Raw genomic sequence first — 19,177 nt, 5'->3', positions numbered from 1 at the left:
AGTATGTACAAATTTTGGCGTCATTTTCGATGTCGATTAGAAAAATTTACTTCACCTGTGGTTTGTTGGAGTTTTAGAAACCTTTTTTTCGAAATAAAATTTTTTAATTCGCTCAATAAGATCCAAAATTTTGAAAAATTCATCTTCATATATGATTTTTAATGGTTCTTCAACATACCCAACAGGAGTGTTTGGGATATGGGACGGGAGGACCCACCTACGTCAAAAAAACACATCCAAATTTATAATTAAAAAAAAATCGATTCTTGATCCAATTTAAAAAATATTTATTCAAAAAGCATAACAACTGAACTTTATTTACCTATACAAATATTCAAATAAGTATTCAATCTACCTAACAAAAGTAGCCACCGATTTATTGGCAGGTACTTCAGAACAATAAAACGACCAGATAAAAAAACCTGAGCCCATAAGGCTTACACAAATCACAAATTACCATTTTACGAAGTATAATCGGAACAAACTTGCTCCAATGTTCGTCCAACTGTTTCTGGTACACAATAATAAATAAATGGCACTGCCAGAAACCCTATCATCGCATATACATAAAAAACACCATAAGATGACAGCATCACTGCTCGAGGGTATATCATTAAAGTAATGAAAAAAAACATACTATCGCCAAAGATGGCAATCGAAGCAAACCCTTTAGCATCTGTTGGAAAAATCTCACCTACTAATGCATGTGGAATCGTAGCAATACCCATTGCACTGAAATATACATTAGCCCAAACCGAAACAATGTGAATATAGTCGACAATGTGAGAATATCCAGTCACTGAATCACTCAAATTAATACATATTCCCAATACCAAAGTGGCCAAACTTGCCACCAGTGAAGATAACATAGCGATTTTTCTTACTCCTAGTTTTGGTAAAAAAGTAGTGTATGAAATCATGCCCAACATCATGAGGAGTCCACAAATCAGAGTAGTTAAATAGGAATCAATAGGTAAGGATTTTACAGTGATGATATCCACCATATGAGCTGCGTAAATTTGAGTTCCAGAGAACTCGCGAAGAAAGCAGTAAGTAATTGCAATCAATAGCGGTTTGTGTACATCTTTTCTTGCAACTTTCAATAAGTAAGATGAAAGGCTATCTCGTGACTTTAGGTTCTCGCCAATGGACACATCACTTGTTGCAATGTGCGTGCAACCTAATCGATACCTAGCTTGTTGAGCTTCTTCGAATCTACCCTGTTGATCAAGCCAGGCTGGACTTTCTGGTATAAAAACCAACACCAGTATCGACGATATTAATGCGATAGAAGCTGCAATCAAAGCTACAGTTTTGTAAATAACAAAATAGCCTAAAACATAAGTCATAGTTATGCCTGAAGTTACGCTCAATGCGTTCAACGATGCCAGGCTACTTCTAAAACGCACATTATCTGGTGCCAAGCTTTCTGCTATGTACACATATGCTGCATAAATGACCGCACCTTGAGATATTCCAGCACATAGTTGACCAATGTAAAGATATGTTACTTCTAGAGAACCAGCCACCGTCAAAAAAATGAACCCAGTGAATGCTGGTATGATGTTGACGAATAAAGCCTTCTTTCTACCATATCTATCGATCACGTAGCCGGTTAATAAGTTCCCAAGTACTGAGCCTACTACGGATAAACTAGCTGTGAAATTAAATAACTGGAGTTATGATGTGATTTTTTATGAACAGGGGGTCAAAATTTAGTGTACTTACCGAACCACGAAGATTGATCCAGATTTAGGGGTAATTGTGGAAGAGCAATTGCAGAAAATCCCACAGACATTCCAGGTGGCAGTGATGGTAGTATAATGATGATTATCGATATCAATTGTTTCTATATACATATGATGAGAAAATAGGTGATAATGAACTTTGATAGTAATTTTTCATATCAAAGTTACGATCAATCAAGTATTTCAATCCGGCATATGGCATTTATGGTGTATTTGCACCTTTTTCCGATCCTTTGGGATAACTTTCTCCTCAAAGGGGACATTCTAAAGAACATTTTAAGCAACCTTATCAAAAAAAAGGTTGGCTCTACAAACAAAATGGCGGCCATTTTGATTGACAGATCAGCAGAAATCGCAGATTTTGCTTTCCAACATACCAACATAGGACTCGCACAAAACTTTTTGAACTGGACAAAGTTAGATCGAAAGAGCATACACAGATTTATCACCAGCCAAAATGTCAAGTCCTAAAGTTCATTTTTAGATTTTTGGAGAATTTTTGAAAATCAATTTTAAGCCAAAAATGAGAAAAAAAAATCAAAATTTGAAAAATTGACCAGAAAAGCTGAAATTTGGCATACTCCCAATTGACTGGAAACGGTTTCAAACCGTTTTGAGCAGTTCTGGAGCCTCCAGCCAATTTTTCAATGCTTGAAATTTCCATTAAATTTTGCCAAATAACGCTGGAAATCCAAAATTAACGCTGCACTCCAATTTCAACACTTCATCAAGTCGACTGCAGGATTCAAGTCATTTTGGAGCCTCCAGTAGTTTTTTTAAACTTGAAATTTCCACTAAATGTTATCAAATGCTGTTGGAAAATCAAAATTATTTCTGTAAACCAATTTGAATATACTTTGGAGTCGACTGCATGTAGATTTCAAGTTGTTTTGGAACCTCCAGCGACTTTTTGAAAATTACTGGAGCCTCCAGCAAAATTGTCAATGCTCGAAATTTTCACTAAATTTTTCCTAAATAGTGCTGGAAACCCAAAATTTACTCTGCACCCCAATTTCAACTCTTTATCAAGTCGACTGCAGGGTTCAAGTCATTTTGGAGCCTCTAGTAGATTTTTAAACTTGAAATTTCCACAAAATTTCATCAAATGTAATTGGAAAGCCAAAATTTCGTCTACAAACCATTTTTAATATGTTTTGAAGTCGACTGCTGGTAGATTTCAAGTTGGCTTGGAGCCTCCAGCAACTTTTTGAAAATTACTGGAGCCTCCAGAAAATTTTTCAATGTTCGAAATTTCAATTAAATTTTGCCAGACAGTGCTGGAAATCTAAAATTCATTCTGCACTCCAATTTCAACACTTTATCAAGTCGACTGCAGGGTTCAAGTCATTTTGGAGCCTCCAGTAGATTTTTGAAACTTGAAATTACCACAAAATTTCATCAAATGCTGTTGGAAAGTCAAAATTCATTCTGTAAACCAATTTCAATATGATTTCAAGTCGACTGCTGGTAGATTTCAAGTCGTTTTGGAACCTCCAGCGATTTTTTGAAAATTCTTCGAGCCTCCAGTAGATTTTTGAAACTTGGAATTTCCACAAAATTTCATCAACTGAAGATAGAAAGCCGCAATTCACTCTGCGAACTAATTTTAAGTTTTAAAAATCTACTGGAGGCTCTAAAATGACTTGAACTTACCTGCAGTTGACTTGAAAGACGGCTGAAATTGGAGTGCAGAATGAATTTTGGATTTCCCGCACTGTTTGGAAAAATTTAATGGAAATTTCGAGCATTGAAAAATTTGCTGGAGGCTCCAGTAATTTCCAAAAAGTCACTAGAGGCTCGAAAAGAACTTGAAATCTGCCTGCTGTCGACTTCAAAGCATATTGAAATTAGTTTACAGAATGAATTTCGATTTTCCATTCCAACAGCATTTGATGAAATTTTGTGGACATTTTAAGTTTAAAAAATCTACTGGAGGCTCCAAAATGACTTGAACCCCACAGTCGACTTGATAAAGTGTTGAAATTGGGGTGCAGAGTAAATTTTGTGTTTCCAGAACTATTTAGGAAAAATTTAATAGAAATTTCGAGCTTTGAAAAATTTTCGGAAGGCTCCAGCAATTTCCAAAAAGTCGCCGGAGGCTTCAAAACGACTTGAAATCTACCAGTAGCCGATTTTAAAACGTATTGAAATTGGTTTGTAGAAGGAATTTTGGCTTTCCAATTATTACATTTGATGAAATTTTGTGGAAATTTCAAGTTTAAAAAATCTGCTGGAGCCTCCAAAATGACTTGAACCCGTCCGTCGACTTGATAAAGTGTTGAAATTGGGGTGCAGTGTGAATTTTGGATTTCCAGCACTGTTTGAAAAATTTAATGCAAATTTCGAGCATTGAAAAATTTGCTGGAGGCTCCAGTAATTTCCAAAAAGTCGCTGGAGGCTCCAACAAAATCTACCAGCAGTCGACTTGAAATCATATTGAAATTGGTTTAAAGAATAAATTTTGGCTTTCCACCAGCATTTGATGAAATTTTGTGGCAATTTCAAGTTTAAAAAATTTACTGGAGGCTCCAAAATGACTTGAACTCACCGGCAGTTGACTTGATAAAGTGTTAAAATTGGGGTGCAGAGTAAATTTTGGGTTTCCAGCACTGTTTGGAAAAATTTAATAGAAATTTGGAACATTGACAAATTAGCGGGAGGCTCCAGTAATTTCCAAAAAGTCGCTGGAGGGTCCAAACCGACTTGAAATCTACCAGCAGTCGACTTCAAAACATATTGAATTTGGTTTAATGAATGAATTCCGGCTTTCCGACAGCATTGGATGAAATTTTGTGGCCATTTCAAGTTTAAAAAATTTACTGGAGGCTCCAAAATGACATGAAAGTTGAACTCACCTGCACTTGACCTGATAGTGCGTTGAAATTGAAGTGCATGGAGTAAACTTTGGATTACCAGCAGTATTTGGAAAAATTTAATGAAAATTTCGAGCATCGACAAATTTGCTGGATGCTCCAGTAATTTCCTGAAAGTCGCTGGAGGCTCCAGTAATTTCCTAAAAGTCGCTGGAGGCTCCAAAATAACCTAAAATCTACCAGCAGTCGACTTGAAATCATATTGAAATTGGTTTACAGATTGAATTTTGACTTTCCATCAGCATTTGATGAAATTTTGTGGCCATTTCAAGTTTAAAAAATTTACTGGAGGCTCCAAAATGACTCGAACTCACCTGCAGTCGACTTGATAACGCGTTGAAATTGGAGTGCGGAGTGGATTTTGGATTTCCAGCACTGTTTGGAAAAATTTAATGGAAATTTCGAGCATTGACAAATTTACTGGAGGCTCCAAAATGACTCGAACTCACCTGCAGTCGACTTGATAGCGCGTTGAAATTGGAGTGCGGAGTGGATTTTGGATTTCCAGCACTGTTTGGAAAAATTTAATGGAAATTTCGAGCATTGACAAATTTGCTGGAGGCTCCAGTAATTTTCAAAAAGTCGCTGGAGGCTCCAGAACGACTTTAAATCTACCAGCAGTCAACTTCAAAACGTATTGAATTGGTTTATAGAATGAATTTCGGCTTCCCAACTGCATTTGATGAAATTTTGTGGAAATTCAAAGTCAAAAATCTACGTGCGTGGGGGCTCCAAGAATTTTCAAAAAAGTCGCTAGAGTCTCCAAAATGACTTAAACTCACTAGCAATTAATTTAATAGCGTGTTTAAGTAGGAGTGAAGCGTGAATTTTGTATTTCCAACTTCATTCGATGAAATTTTATGAAAATTTAAGGTTTCAAAAATCCGCTGTAAGGCTCCAGAACTGCTCAAAACCGTTTGAAACCGTTTCCAGTCGATTTGGCAGGTCGAAAATAAGGAATATGCCAAATTTCAGCTTTTCTGGTCAATTTGGTCAAATTTTGATATTTTTGGCTTAAGATTGAATTTCAAAAATTCACCAAACATCTAAAAATGAACTTTAGGACTTGACATTTTGGCTGGTGATAAATCTTTGTACTATATATGCTCTTTCGATCTAACTTTGTCCATTTCAAAAAGTTTTGTGCGAGTTCTATCTTGGAATATTGGAAAGAAAAATCTGCGATTTCTGCTGACCTGTAAATCAAAATGGCCGCCATTTTGTTTGTAGAGCCAACCTTTGTTTTGAAAAGTTTGCTTAAAATGTTCCTTAAGATGTCCTCTTTAAGGGAGAAAGTTGTCTCAGAGGATCATAAGGGGAGCGCAATTATTTCATGCCGGACTATTTAATTATGTAGGTGTATGTATGATCAATGATAAAATGTAAAAATATTATTAAATAATTTGTACCCGTCAGGTACCTACTCACGAATGATAAGGAATGGTCAGTGGATGGTTTTTTTGATGGTAGCAAGCTTTCCTTTTCCAAATCCATGTTGATTTTTCCGGTGCCCAATCAATATTGTTCTTTAGATTTTTTGTTTGACACGTCTTAATAACATTTTACAATTTTTTACACATTCACTCGTGAATAAATATTTTTGAATCTTTTAATTTTATTACTACATATCATCGCAAATATGACGATGCTTCGATTCTATGTACAACAAAAATTGTGGTAGGTAAACTGGTTTTTGCAGAGTTTTTTTGCAAGACGTATTCTGTAATACCAGTTGAAGGTATTGCGGGATGAATTATAGGTATGTAAATTGCGTGCGCAGAATGAATGCGAAATTAGAGTCCGTGTAAAGTGCATGATTTTAATTTAAACCAGTGATGTCATGGTAGTAGTTTGAATTTGAAACAAGTTGACTTCGATCGACTACACGTGCTTCTCCCATTCCTATTCTTTCAATTTCAAGATCATCACGTGCGTTGGAGTCCTTAAAATCACTCGTTTTTATTTTTCATTTTTTCCAAATTTGAGCTTTCATAAAATTAGAGAGACCTATAAATGTTGATTTTGAATTCAAATTCAATTTATGGAAAAAAATGATGAGTAATAGAATTTCGAGACATTGCAAAATTTAGAATTTTTACCAAAAAATTGAAAGACCTAAAGCCACGAAACTTTTTTTGGAAAGGTTTCTCTACAAAAAAACACATCAACCTATATGCAGGATTCAAATCAAAAAAAAAAAAAATTCTTAACTCATTTTCAAATTAAGTAGGTATTTATAATATATTCAAAAAGTATAATAACTTGCCAACATTTATGAAGAAATATACCAATTTATTTGTACTCAAGATACATTTTTACCTATAATTAACGACTAGATGAAAAACCTTAGCCCAAAAGTTTACACAAATTACGATTTTACGAAGTATAATCGGAACAAACTTGCTCCAATGTTCGTCCAACTGTTTCTGGTACGCAATAGTAAACAAATGGTACTGCCAGAAACCCTATCATCCCATACGCATAAAAAATACCGGAAGATGAGAGCACCACTGCTCGAGGGTATATCATTAAATTAATAAAATAAAACATATTATCACTAAAGACGGAAACGGAAGCAAAACCTTTAGCATCGGTTGGAAAAATCTCACCTAATATCGCATACGGAACCGTAGCAATACCCAATGCACTGAAATACACGTTAACCCAAACCGAAACAATGTGAATATAGTCGACAATGTGAGAATATCCAGTCACCGAATCACTCAAATAAATACATATTGCCAATACCAATGCGGCCAAACTTGCCACCAGTGAAGATAAAATAGCGATTTTTCTTATTCCTAGTTTTGGTAGAAAAGCAGTATACGAGATTTGGCCCAACATCATGATCAGTCCGCAAATCAGAGTGGTTAGATAGGAATCAATGTGTAAGGATTTTACAGTGATGATATCCACCATGTAAGCTGCGAAAACTTGAGTTCCAGAAAACTGGTGAAAAAAGCAGTAAGTTACTGCAATTAATAGTGGTTTATGTACATCTTTTCTTGCAACTTTCAGTAAGTGAGACAAAAGGCTATCTCGAGACTTTACGTTCTCTCCAATGGACACATTATGTGTTGAAATGTGTGTGCAACCTAATCGATATCTAGCTTGTTGAGCCTCTTTGAACCTGCCTTGTTGATCAAGCCAGGCAGGACTTTCCGGTATAAAAACCAGCACCAGTATCGACGATATTAACGCGATCGAAGCTGCAATTAAAGCTACAGTTTTGTAAAAAACAAAATATGCTAAAACATACGTTATACATATGCCTAAACTTGTGCCTAATGCGTTCCACGATGCCAGGCTACTCCTAAAATGCAAATTATCCGGTGCCAAGCTTTCTGCTATGTACACATATGCTGCATAAATGACTGCACCTTGAGATATTCCAGCACATAGTTGACCAATGTAAAGATATTCAACTTCAAGAGGTCCAGCCACCGCCAAAAAAATGAATCCGATGAATGCTGGTACGGTGTTGACGAAAAAAGCCTTCTTTCTACCATATCTGTCGATTACGTAGCCGGTTAACAAGTTACCAAGTATACAGCCTATTACTGGTAAACTGGCTGCGAAAATAAATAACTCGAGTTAAGATGTGATTTTTGATAGGAAAAGAGTCAAAATTTGGTGTACTTACCGAACCACGAAGATTGCTCCAAATTTAGGTTTAATTCTGGAAGAGCAATTGCAGAAAACCCCACCAACATTCCTGGTGGCAGTGATGAGTGTAATGATGATTATCGATATCAATTGTTTCTATGATGAAAAAATAAATACTTCTCTATGTATACTCACTCTGGTATTTTTTTACATCAAAGTCATGGTTAATCAAAGTATTTTAATCCGGCATTTGGCATACTCACTTACTCACATCCTAAGGAACATTTTAAAGCAAATGTCAAGTGCTAAAATTCATTTTTCCATTTTTGGTGAATTTTTGGAAATCAAAATGTAAACCAAAAATGAGAAAAAAATCAAAATTTTACCAAATTGACCTAAAAAGCTGAAATTTGGCATATAACCTATTTTCGACTTGCCAAACCGATTGGAAACGGTTTAAAACCATTTTGAGCAGTTCTGAAGCCTCCAGGAGATTTTTGAAACTGGGAATTTCCACAAAATTTCATTAAATAAAGTTGTAAATCTGAAATTCACGCTGCACTCGAACTTAAACACACTACGAAGTCGACTGCTGCTGAGTTTAAGTCATTTTGGAACCTCCAGCAACTTGATGAAAATTCTTGGAGCCTCCAGCAAATTTTTTGGAATTTGAAATTTCCATTAAATTTTGTCAAACAGTGCTGGAAATCCAAAATTCACTCTGCACTCCAATTTCAACAGGCTATCAAGTCGACTGCAGGTGGGTTCAAGTCATTCTGGAGCCTCCAGCGGCTTTTTAGAAGCTTCTGTTTTCCAAGAAATGCCACAAAATCAGTTCGAATTGACTATAGCACGTATACTATGCAGGGTGAATTCCGGCATTCCAACTTCATTAGATGAAACTTTGTAGAAATTTCAAGTTTAAAAAAATTCACTGGAGGCTCCAGAATGTCTTGAACCCACCTGCAGTCGACTTGATAGCGTGTTTAAATTGGAGTGCTGAGTATATTTCGGATCACCAGCATTTTTTGGAAAAATTTAATGAAAATTTTGAGCATCGAAAAATTGGCTGGAGGCTCCAGCAATTGCAAGAAATGCGCTGGAGGCTCCAAAACGACTTGAAATTTCCCTGCAGTTGTAGTGGGAGAAAAATACAGTAGGAGAAAAATATTTTTAACCGTCACCTACACTGGGAGAAATTTACATACGAAAAGTTCAGTCACCTTAATGGGAGAAAATTTTCCTGTCTCTTAATTGGGAGGAAAATTCTCATTCGCCATAGCAGCAGAATATTTTTCTACCCCCTAAGCGACAGATTTTCGATCATTTTAGTGACCAATTATGACGTCAGTGACCAAGCCGCGACAATTTAAACTTCCTACTCAGTGGTGGTGGCGCTTATGTCCAATTATAATCAAGATATTATCGAACATAGCCGATTATACTCGATTACATCATCGTTTTTTAGGTGGTGGCGCCAAGCTGTCCACCACTCTCCCAATAATAACCAATAGAAAACCAGTTCAACACGAATATCGCGGAGTATAATCGAACATGACGTAATTCTAGCGCCAGATGCGAAAGATAGCGCCACTAGAAGCGTTGAGCGCGTGCGCCACTAACTGCATATGTTCCCCCGCCCGATTTTGTTGGGATCTCAGGGATCTCCGTAAATTGGCAACACTGCTTTTTACTTTGTAATATTTTATCTTGTTATTCGGTACTGAAATAAATTTAATCGTATTATTACCATTGAATGGAAATCACCTGTGTCTCTTATTTCGTCACTATTCTCTCTCTCTCATAACAGATTTCTCGTAAAAAGCGCAGTTATAAAAGCTCTGATCCGAGACAATTTAGGTAGGACTGCAGACATTGACGCCACCAAGTATAGATCCAACTCTACTTCCATCTCTGTGAATGGGCTGGAGCCCATTTGCCAGAAGAGGCCAATAAATCCATCTTTAGCTCAATATTTCCAACTGTAGTTCCTACTGTTTCCAGCTTTAGCTTCCTTCAGTTCGTGATTTATTGGACTTTGATAAATTTTGGCATCTGCAGCCTCTGACTTTGTCATCATCTGCGATGACATCGTTTCTCAAGTTAAGTCCCTATGGGTCAATTAGTGAATCTTCAGCTGTCTCGGATCACTCTTTGAAATACACAGAGATAGGTTTTAATAGCAAGTTGCCTTGGTTCACATTCCAACTTTAGATTTAAGTTTCAAGACCTTGGCTCACATTGTCTTTCTTTATTTTCTTTTTTGTTTGAAAATGACGTATCGCTCAGGACGTGCATTTTAGGTTTAAGTACAGACTCATCGCTCAGGGTGTCTTCCTTTCTTTTTTCTTTTTTTAATATTTATTTTCCTTTTTGTTGCTCCTAGTTTAAGTATTCCCATAATTCCCCAGGGTTGCGATCCTTTTTATTTGTCTTTGTTTTATCCCTTAAGTATAAGAATAAATGTCCTAAATGTGAATTTGTCTTGGACTTTTATTCAACTTTCGTGAATTTGAGAATTCAATGAATATTTCCAACTTTACCATAAATATATCATTCCATTGAAAGTTCAATCATATCTTAGCTCAAGCTTCAATTAATCCAACTTTAACCCCACGTATTATAAATATGTAAATATTGGGGAGGGAACCCATTTTACATCGCGATTTGTCCGCTCCTGAGATCTCAATGAACTAGTCATAGAATCGCGAGAGATATCATTTTGACATCACCAATATTTCCATCACTATTTTTCCAACAGAACGAGAGTGCATGAATCCGATATCCAGATGGCCAAAGAGGATTTGAATAAGTCAATATTTTCTTATCTTCAAAGAAATCAAGATTCAAAAATTTCCATTTTTGAATTCTTAGCTTTTGGGTTTTTCCGAATATTTCTCCCTCCACACAGTCAACCAGCATTTGAAAGAATTTTGTGGAAATTTCAAGTTTGAAAATTCTTTGGAGGCTCCAGAATGTCTTGAACCCACCTGCAGTCGATTTGATAGCGCGTATAAATTGGAGTGCTTAGTAAATTTTGGATTTTTAGTATTTTTTTGGAAAAATTTAATGAAAATTTCGAACATTGAAAAACTTGCCGGAGGCTCCAGCAATTTCCAAAAAGTCACTGGAGGCTCCAAAACGACATGAAATTTACCTGCAGTTGACTTCAAAGCATATTGAAATTAGTTTACAGAATGAATTTTGACTTTCCAACAGCATTTGATAAAATTTTGTGGAAGTTTCAAGTCTCAAAAATCTACTGGAGGCTCCAAAATGTCGCGAACCCAGCAGTTGACTTGATGGCACGTTGAAATTGTGGCGCAGAGTAAATTTTAAATTTCCAGCCTTATTTAGGAAAAATTTAACGGAAATTTCGAGCATTGAAAAATTTTCTGGAGGCTCCAGCAATTTCCAAAAAGTCACTGGAGGCTCCAAAACGACTTGAAATGTACCAGCAGTCGACTTAAAAACATATTAAAAATGGTATTGTAGAAGGAATTTTGGCTTTTCAATTACATTTGATGTTTTGTGGAAATTTCAAGTTTAAAAAATCTACTGGAGACTCCAAAATGACTTGAACCTTGCAGTCAACTTGATTAAGTGTTGACATTGGAGTGCAGAGTAAATTTTGAGTTTTCAGCACTGTTTGGAAAAATTTAATGGAAATTTCGAGCATTGAAAAATTTGCTGAAGGCTCCAGTAATTTCCAAAAGTCGCTGGAGGCTCAAAAACGACTTGAAATCTAGCAGCAGCCGACTTCAAAGCATATTGCAATTGGTTTACAGAATGGAGTTTGGCTTTCCAACAGCATCAGCATTTGATAGAATCTTGTGGAAATTTAAAGTTTCAAAAATCTACTGGAGGCTCCAAAATGACTTGGACCCATCTGCAGTCGACTTGATAGAGTGTTGAAATTGGAGTGAAGAGAAAATTTAGGTTTTCCAGCATTTTTTGGAAAAATTTAATGAAAATTCCGAGCATTGACAAATTTGCTGGAGGCTCCAGTAATTTCCAAAAAGATGCTGGAGGCTCCAAAACGACTTGAAATCCACCAGTAGTCGACTTGAAATCATATTGAAATTGGTTTACAGAATAAATTTTGATTTTCCAACAGTATTTTGATGAAATTTTGTGGAGATTTGAAGTTTAAAAAAATCTACTGGAGGCTCCATAATGATCTGAACCCTGCAGTTGACTCGATGAAGTGTTGAAATTGGTGTGCAGAGTCAATTTTGGATTTCTAGTATTATTTGGCAAAATTTAATGGAGATTTCAAGCATTGAAAAATTTTCTGGAGGTTCCAGCAATTTTCAAAAAGTTGCTGGAGTCTCCAAACTGACTTGAAATCTACCAGCGGTCGACTTTAAAACATATTGAAATTGTTTCATAGAATGAATTTCGGCTTTCCAACAGCATTTGATGAAATTTTGTGGAAATTCAAAGTCAAAAATCTACTGGGGGCTACAAGAATTTTCAGAAAGCCGCTGGAGCCTCCAAAATGACTTAAAATCACTAGCAATAAACATAAAAGCGTGTTTAAATTGAAGTGCAGCGTGAATTTTAGATTTCCAACTTCATTTGATTAATTTTTGTAAAAATTTTAGTTTCAAAAATCCACTGGAGGCTCCGGAACCGCCTAAAATGATTTGAAACCGTTTCCAGTCGATTTGGAAAGTCGAAAATAGGGAATATGCCAAATTTCAGCTTTTCAGGTCAATTTGGTAAAACTTTGATTTTTTTCCATTTTTGGAAATTTTGCATGCTCTTTCGATCTAGTTTTGCTCAGTTCAAAATATGTTGTGCATGTCCTATGCTGGAATGCAAATCTGCGATTTTGACTGACCTGTCAATCAAAATGGCCGCCACTTTGCTAGTAGGGCCAACTTTATTTCGGCAAGTTTGCTTTAAAATGTTCCTTAGGATATCCTCTTTAGGGAGAAAGTTGTCTCACAGAGGATCATGAGGGTAGTGCAAATTACTTCATATGTGCCATATGCCGGACTATTTTATGATCTAATCGATGATAAAATCTAACAATATTAAATAATTTGTACCTGTGTTAGGTACGTACTCACGAGTGATAAGGAATGATCTGGGGATGGTTTTTTTGATGGTAGCAAGCTTTCCTTTTCCAAATCCATGTTGATTTTTCGGTGCCCAATCAATATTACTCTTCAGATTTGTTGTTTAACATTAATATCATATTTGTACACACATTCACTCGTGAATAAATATTCGAATCTTTTAATTTTATTACTAGGTACAAGTACATATCATCACATTATATCTGACGAGCTTCGATTCTACAACTAAAATTGTAGTAGGTAAACTGGTTTTTACAGAGTCTTTCGCAAGACGGATTCTGTTATATACAGTTGAACGTATCGTGGGATGGAATACATTGCGTGCGCAGAATACATGCGAAATTAGAGTCCATGTACTGCGCATCATTTTAATACAGTATGTAAACCAGTGATGAAGTGGTTAGAATTCGAAACAAACTTGAATTCGATCGACTACACGTGCTTCTCCCATTCCTATTCTTTTACCTAATTTCAAGATCATCATGTGCGTTGGAGTACCTACATTTTACGTTTGGAACCAGATATTGATGGTCTTACGTAAGAGGCGAATAGTGCCTGTGTTCTTGATTGGTATGGTACTAGGTAATAGGTAGCGTTGCTTATTCTGTCATCCAGAAGACTAGAAAAGTACATAATTCAAAATTCGAAATACACCAACTGAGCGAGGGTCAAGCGATTTTTTCAATTTTTTATAATTCGAGGTCGTTATAATGAAACTCAGGGACTTGTATCGAAAAATTGAACCTCCAACAACTAAATAAATCGAGTTTTGAATATTATTGAGCTCATTTGTGAGTCTCAGGAGCCTTATATCGAAAAAGTGAATTGAAATTTGAAATCAGCACCATCAGAAATGTAACAAACGATATGTCACACGATTTTTGATTTTTTTTTCAAAATTTTACCAAAATTTAGAATGGGAGGGGGAGGGGTAAATTTTTAAAAAAATGAAAAATTCGTGTGACCTATGGTTTGTAATGTTTTCAGGGGCGCCGATTTCAAATTTCAATTTATTTTTTTGATTCAAACATCCCTAGTCCCGTTAAATTGGAAAAATCGAGTGATCTGAGGTTTGCTGTATTTTCAAAGGCGTTAATTTCGAATTTCAGCGCACATTTTCAATATGGGACTTCTCTAGACTCCGCAATAAGTCCCAAATTACCAGAAAACTTATCAACTCCTACCAATAAGTCGTCATAAATACATAACTTTTCAACGGTTTTTTGCAATGGGAAAAATGAATCAAAAATCAATAAAAGTTTTTTTACATTTTTAAAAATTGGGAGCCCATTGTGAGACCCGAAGGACTCGAATCTAAAAATTGCAAAAGAATTCGAAATTAGCACATCTAAAAACCTAAAAAAAAAAACTGTAATTTGGACGAATTATTCACCTTTTTTGGTCTATTTGTGAGTCTCAGGAGCTTTGTATCGAAAAAGTAAGCAAAAAATTGAAATCAGCGCCATCGAAAACATACCAAACGATATGTCACATGATTTTCCTTTTTTTTCTTCAAAATTTGACCAAAACTGTTGGGGGTGGGAGGTGGGTTAAGTTTTTTAAAGTCAAAAATTCGTGTGACGTATGGTTTGTAGGGTTTTCAGGGGCGCTGATTTCGAATTTCTACTTACTTTTTTGATGAAAACATCTGTAGACCCTCATCATGTTTTCAAACTTACGACTTATTCCATTTTATGGAAATTATTGCGCGTATTATGGGACTTGTGAAGCTCGAATAAAAAAAATGAGCTCAAATTTGAATTCAGAGCCTCTGAAAACCTAACAAACCATAGGTCACACGAATTTTCAATTTTTTTGTGAAATTTGTAACCCCAGCCCCCCCTCATTTTGGTCAAATTTTGGAAAAAATTTCTATATCGTGTGACATATCGTTTGTTGTGTTTTCGATAGCGCTGATTTCGAATTTCAACTCATTTTTTTTCAACAAGCCCATTGGCCCTTGAGTCCGACAATAATTGGGCCAAATTTCAAAAAATTGGAAAAGTTGATTGCAACCCTCACTTTGTTGGATTTTTCAATTTAAAAAAAAATGAAAACCTCCGAGTTGAACAACCAGACTGGGAATTGAAAAAAAAAAGAATTCTGGGAAATTGAAAAATTCAGAATCACTTACCTACACTAAAATTGAAAGACCTAATGCCACAAGCACAACGGGTTTTTGAGACGATTTCTTCACCAGACCATCAATTAATACTGGCTTCATTTTCAAAATTATATTCCAAAAGTATAACAACTTACCTACAAATCGTTACTCATACAAATACTTATCTCTATATACCTAATATGATAATGAAATAAGCACCAAATTATACACGAAGTATTACAAAACGACTAGATAAAAAATCAGAGCACACAAAATATCTCACATCAAATTACAATATTACGAAGTAAAGTCGCAACAAATTTCCTCCAAACTTCGTCCTACAGTTTCTGGTACACAATAATAAACAAATGGCACAGCCAGAAACCCTACCATCGCATACGCATAAAAAATACCATAAGATGAGAGCACCACTGCTCGAGGGTACATCATTAAGTTAATAAAATAAAACATATTATCGCTAAAGACAGAAACCGAAGCAAATCCTTTGGCATCTGTAGGAAAAATCTCACCCAATATCGTATATGGGACTGTATTAATACCCAATGTACTGAAGAATACAATACACCAAACCGAAACAATGTGAATATAGCCGATAATGTGAGAATACCCAGTAACTGTATCATTCAAATGAATACATATTGCTAATACCAAAGTAGCCAAACTCGTCAATAGTGAAGATAGAATAGCGATTCTTTTCACTCCTAGTTTTGGTAAAAAAACAGTGTACGAAATTTGGCCCAGCGACATGATGATCCCACAAATCAAAGTGGTAAGATAGGAATTAATGGGCAAGGATTTAACAGTGATTATGTCCACCATATAGGCGGTGAAGACCATAGTGCCGGAGAACTGGTGAATAAGGAAGTACGTTACCGCAATTAACAGTGGTTTGTGGACATCTCTTCTCGCAATTTTCAATAAATAAGAGTAAAAGTCATCTCGAGAGTTCACCTTATCGCCAATTGGCATATAATTTGCTGATTTGTGAACGGAACCTAATCGATTCCTAGCTTGTTGAGCTTCCTCGAATCTACCCTGTTGATCAAGCCAGGCCGGACTTTCCGGTATAAAAACCAGCACCAGTATGGACGATATTAATGCGATCGAAGCTGCTAGCAAAGCTACAGTTTTGTAAAGTACAAAATAGCCTAAAACATACGTCATAGTTGAGCCAAAAACTGAACTTAATACGTTCCACGATGCCAGGCTACTTCTAAAACGCAAATTATCTGGTGCCAAGCTTTCTGCTATGTACACATTTCCTGCATATATAGCTGCACCTTGAGATACTCCAGCACATAGTTGACCTGTGTAAAGATAGGCTACTTCTGAAGATCCAGCCACAGCCAAGAAAAGGAATCCGACGAATGCAGGTATGGTGTTGACGAGAAAAGCTTTTTTTCTACCGTATCTATCGATGACGTAGCCAGTTAACAAGTTCCCAAGCACAGAGCTTACTGCAGACAAGCTCGCTGTGAAAATAAACAACATCGAGAGTAGATTTGATTTTAAATTTAAAAAATAATTATATAATAAGCAATTTGATTCATTTACCGAACCACGAAGATTGCTCTAAATTTAAATTCAATTCTGGAAGAGCAATAGCTGAAAATACCAACGACATTCCCGATGGAAGTGATGGTATTATTACGATGACGATGTATATAATTTTTTTCTATAATGAGAAAGTACGTATAGGTATAGTTACTTGTTTTTTTTAATAACATAAAAAAATATCAAATAATATACGTTTTAGGTACCTATACTCACAAATGATAAAGGATGATCCGTAGATGACCTCTTCGAGGGTAGAAAATTTTCCTTTTCTATGCTCATTTCAACTCTTCGGTAATCAATATTCTTCCTTGGGGTTGTTATTAGGTGCTGTACCTACGGAACTTACAAAAATTGTACCAAAAGATCGAGTTGGAATTCGAAAACTGCGCCTTTAAAAACCTAACAAACAACAGGTCACATGATTTTTTATTTTTTGAAATCTGGCAACCTTCAATGGTCAATTTGAAAAACTGAGGCTATATTCGTGAGGTGCTGAGGGCCATGGATGGGGTCCAGTCAGAAATCTGATGTCATATTCGTGTTCAGCGTTCCCAAAAACATACTATTTCATGCGTCGCACGAACAAAACACTTTTTTGAACTTTTACCCCCTTTGGGGAGGTGCTGGGGGCCGTGGATGGGATCCAATCAAAAATCTGACGTCATATTCGTGTTCAGCGTCACCAAAAACATACAATTCGATATATCACATGCCCCAGATTTTTTTTCGAAAGTTTTGCCCAAATTTCGGGGAGGGGGTGCTCCCCTTCCATTAGAAGATCCCATCTCAAAAATAGAATATTTCAAAGAAACATCAAAAAATACATCTATGGAAATTTTTCAGAATTTTAAACGGCAGTTCCCACTTATAGCGCCATTTTGAAATTTGAACTTTCAATTTGAAAGCTCAACTTTCAACTTTTGAAAACTTCAAAACATTTAAAAAGTTCAAAATTCAATGCTCTTTCGAACTGTGAAATCAGTTTTGATCAATGTATCAAAGCTTTGGAGGTATGCGCTGCTGAAGTTGAGTACCTCGAGACAATGTGAAAATAGTTGAAGTCGCCCCCCCCAACCGCCCCCTGAGGGAGCTGGGATCAAACTGATTGCGAGTTTCTTACCTATTGGGTGGGTAGACATTGCAAAAATAAAAATTGAGCGAAATCAAAAGACATGACTTTCAGAGTCGCATTTTTTTGGTCAAATTGACATAGAATTACCCCCCCTCCCCTCAATTTTGGTTAAATTTTGAGATAATCAAAAAATCGTGTAACATATCGTTTGTGATGTTTTCGATAGCGCTGATTTCGAATTTTTACTCAGTTTTTCAATACAAATCTTCTGAGTCTCACAATTGCCCCAGATTTTTTTTTTGAAATTAAAAATTGATCTGACTTATGTTTGAAATGTTTTTATTCACGAGAGAACTTACACAACTCAACTCCAGTTGAGCTGAAATTTGGCTCACCGAAACAGTAAGCCACGCAGTCCTCGGCAAGACCGTCGAGAGGGGGGCAAAAGGGGCCAGTTTGCCCCTAGCTTGCACTTTATGTAGATCCCGCCAAGAGATGGTCCTGTGATAAAAGAAAAACCTATTTTCGTACTTCTCAAAATACAATTTTTCGAAAGCTTTTGCCATTGCTTCGCTCGGACTCAATTTATTTTCTTTCCCTACATTGAAATGTCTAAAAAAATATCATTCAACTTTTAAATAGGTAAGTTTTAAAGTGAAAAAATAAACTTCTCGAGGTACAAACTTTCAAGACATTTTGGCCCCCAATTGGGGCTTATTCTCTATTTTTTTTTCAATATTACAGTCGGGGAGCCCACTTAAGGATCTATTGAACCCCCCGTCGATCCTCCGGGACAACTTTTTTCTTAAAGGGGGAGTCCGAAGGAACATTGCTGGCCCTTGTACGTGAATTTTTGAAAATCAAATTTAGGCCAAAAATGAAGAAAAAATCAAAATTTTACCAAATTGACCAAGAAAACTGAAATTTGGGATATACCCTATTTTCGACATGCCAAATCGATTGAAAACTGTTTTGAGCAGATCTGGAGCCTCCAGCAGATTTTTGAAACTTGAAATTGCCCCAAAATTTCATCAAACGGAGATGGAAAGTCGAAATTCATTCTGCAAACTAATTTCAATACGCTACGAAGTCGACTGCTGATGGATTTT

General features: G+C 36.1%; 2 protein-coding genes across 5 annotated transcripts; both read right to left on the bottom strand.

The window, feature by feature from the left end:
* Positions 1–270: 270 nt before the first annotated feature.
* Positions 271–13,551, bottom strand: LOC135842805 (uncharacterized). Of its 4 annotated transcripts, none has more exons than XM_065360447.1 (3): positions 13,306–13,549; positions 1,729–1,849; positions 271–1,657 (listed from the first exon to the last, which is right to left on the bottom strand). In XM_065360447.1, the coding sequence occupies exons 1-3, from the start codon at positions 13,369–13,371 to the stop codon at positions 462–464; spliced, it is 1,383 nt and encodes a 460-aa protein (XP_065216519.1). In that variant the 5' UTR covers positions 13,372–13,549; the 3' UTR covers positions 271–461. The 4 variants fall into 4 exon arrangements, with proteins under 4 accessions (XP_065216519.1, XP_065216518.1, XP_065216521.1 ...); XM_065360446.1 differs by lacking the exon at positions 13,306–13,549 and adding an exon at positions 6,050–6,583; XM_065360449.1 differs by lacking the exons at positions 271–1,657; positions 1,729–1,849 and adding exons at positions 6,050–8,193; positions 8,265–8,383 and having other exon boundaries at positions 13,302–13,551.
* A 2,164-nt stretch (positions 13,552–15,715) lies between these two features.
* On the bottom strand, positions 15,716–17,063 carry LOC135843660 (facilitated trehalose transporter Tret1-like). The gene is made up of 2 exons (XM_065361616.1): positions 16,994–17,063; positions 15,716–16,911 (listed from the first exon to the last, which is right to left on the bottom strand). Exons 1-2 carry the CDS (start codon positions 17,061–17,063, stop codon positions 15,716–15,718), a joined length of 1,266 nt encoding a protein of 421 aa, XP_065217688.1.
* Positions 17,064–19,177: the final 2,114 nt, after the last annotated feature.

This window comes from Planococcus citri, chromosome 4, assembly GCF_950023065.1.
Source record: "Planococcus citri chromosome 4, ihPlaCitr1.1, whole genome shotgun sequence".
In the NCBI taxonomy this organism is placed as follows: Eukaryota; Metazoa; Arthropoda; class Insecta; order Hemiptera; family Pseudococcidae; genus Planococcus; species Planococcus citri.
Note: the sequence above shows the minus strand (reverse complement) of the source record. Positions and strands in the feature narration are given on the sequence as shown.

Excerpts from the sequence above, each read along its gene's own strand:
- LOC135842805 (XM_065360447.1), bottom strand. The coding sequence starts at position 13,371 with ATGGATTTGGAAAAGGAAAGCTTGCTACCATCAAAAAAACCATCCCCA. Across the intron at positions 1,850-13,305 it reads CAGATCATTCCTTATCACTC|AAACAATTGATATCGATAAT; the intron begins GTGAGTACGTAC and ends ATATGTATATAG. Across the intron at positions 1,658-1,728 it reads GGATCAATCTTCGTGGTTCG|CTAGTTTATCCGTAGTAGGC; the intron begins GTAAGTACACTA and ends TTAATTTCACAG.
- LOC135843660 (XM_065361616.1), bottom strand. The coding sequence starts at position 17,063 with ATGTCGTTGGTATTTTCAGCTATTGCTCTTCCAGAATTGAATTTAAAT. Across the intron at positions 16,912-16,993 it reads AGAGCAATCTTCGTGGTTCG|CGAGCTTGTCTGCAGTAAGC; the intron begins GTAAATGAATCA and ends TTATTTTCACAG.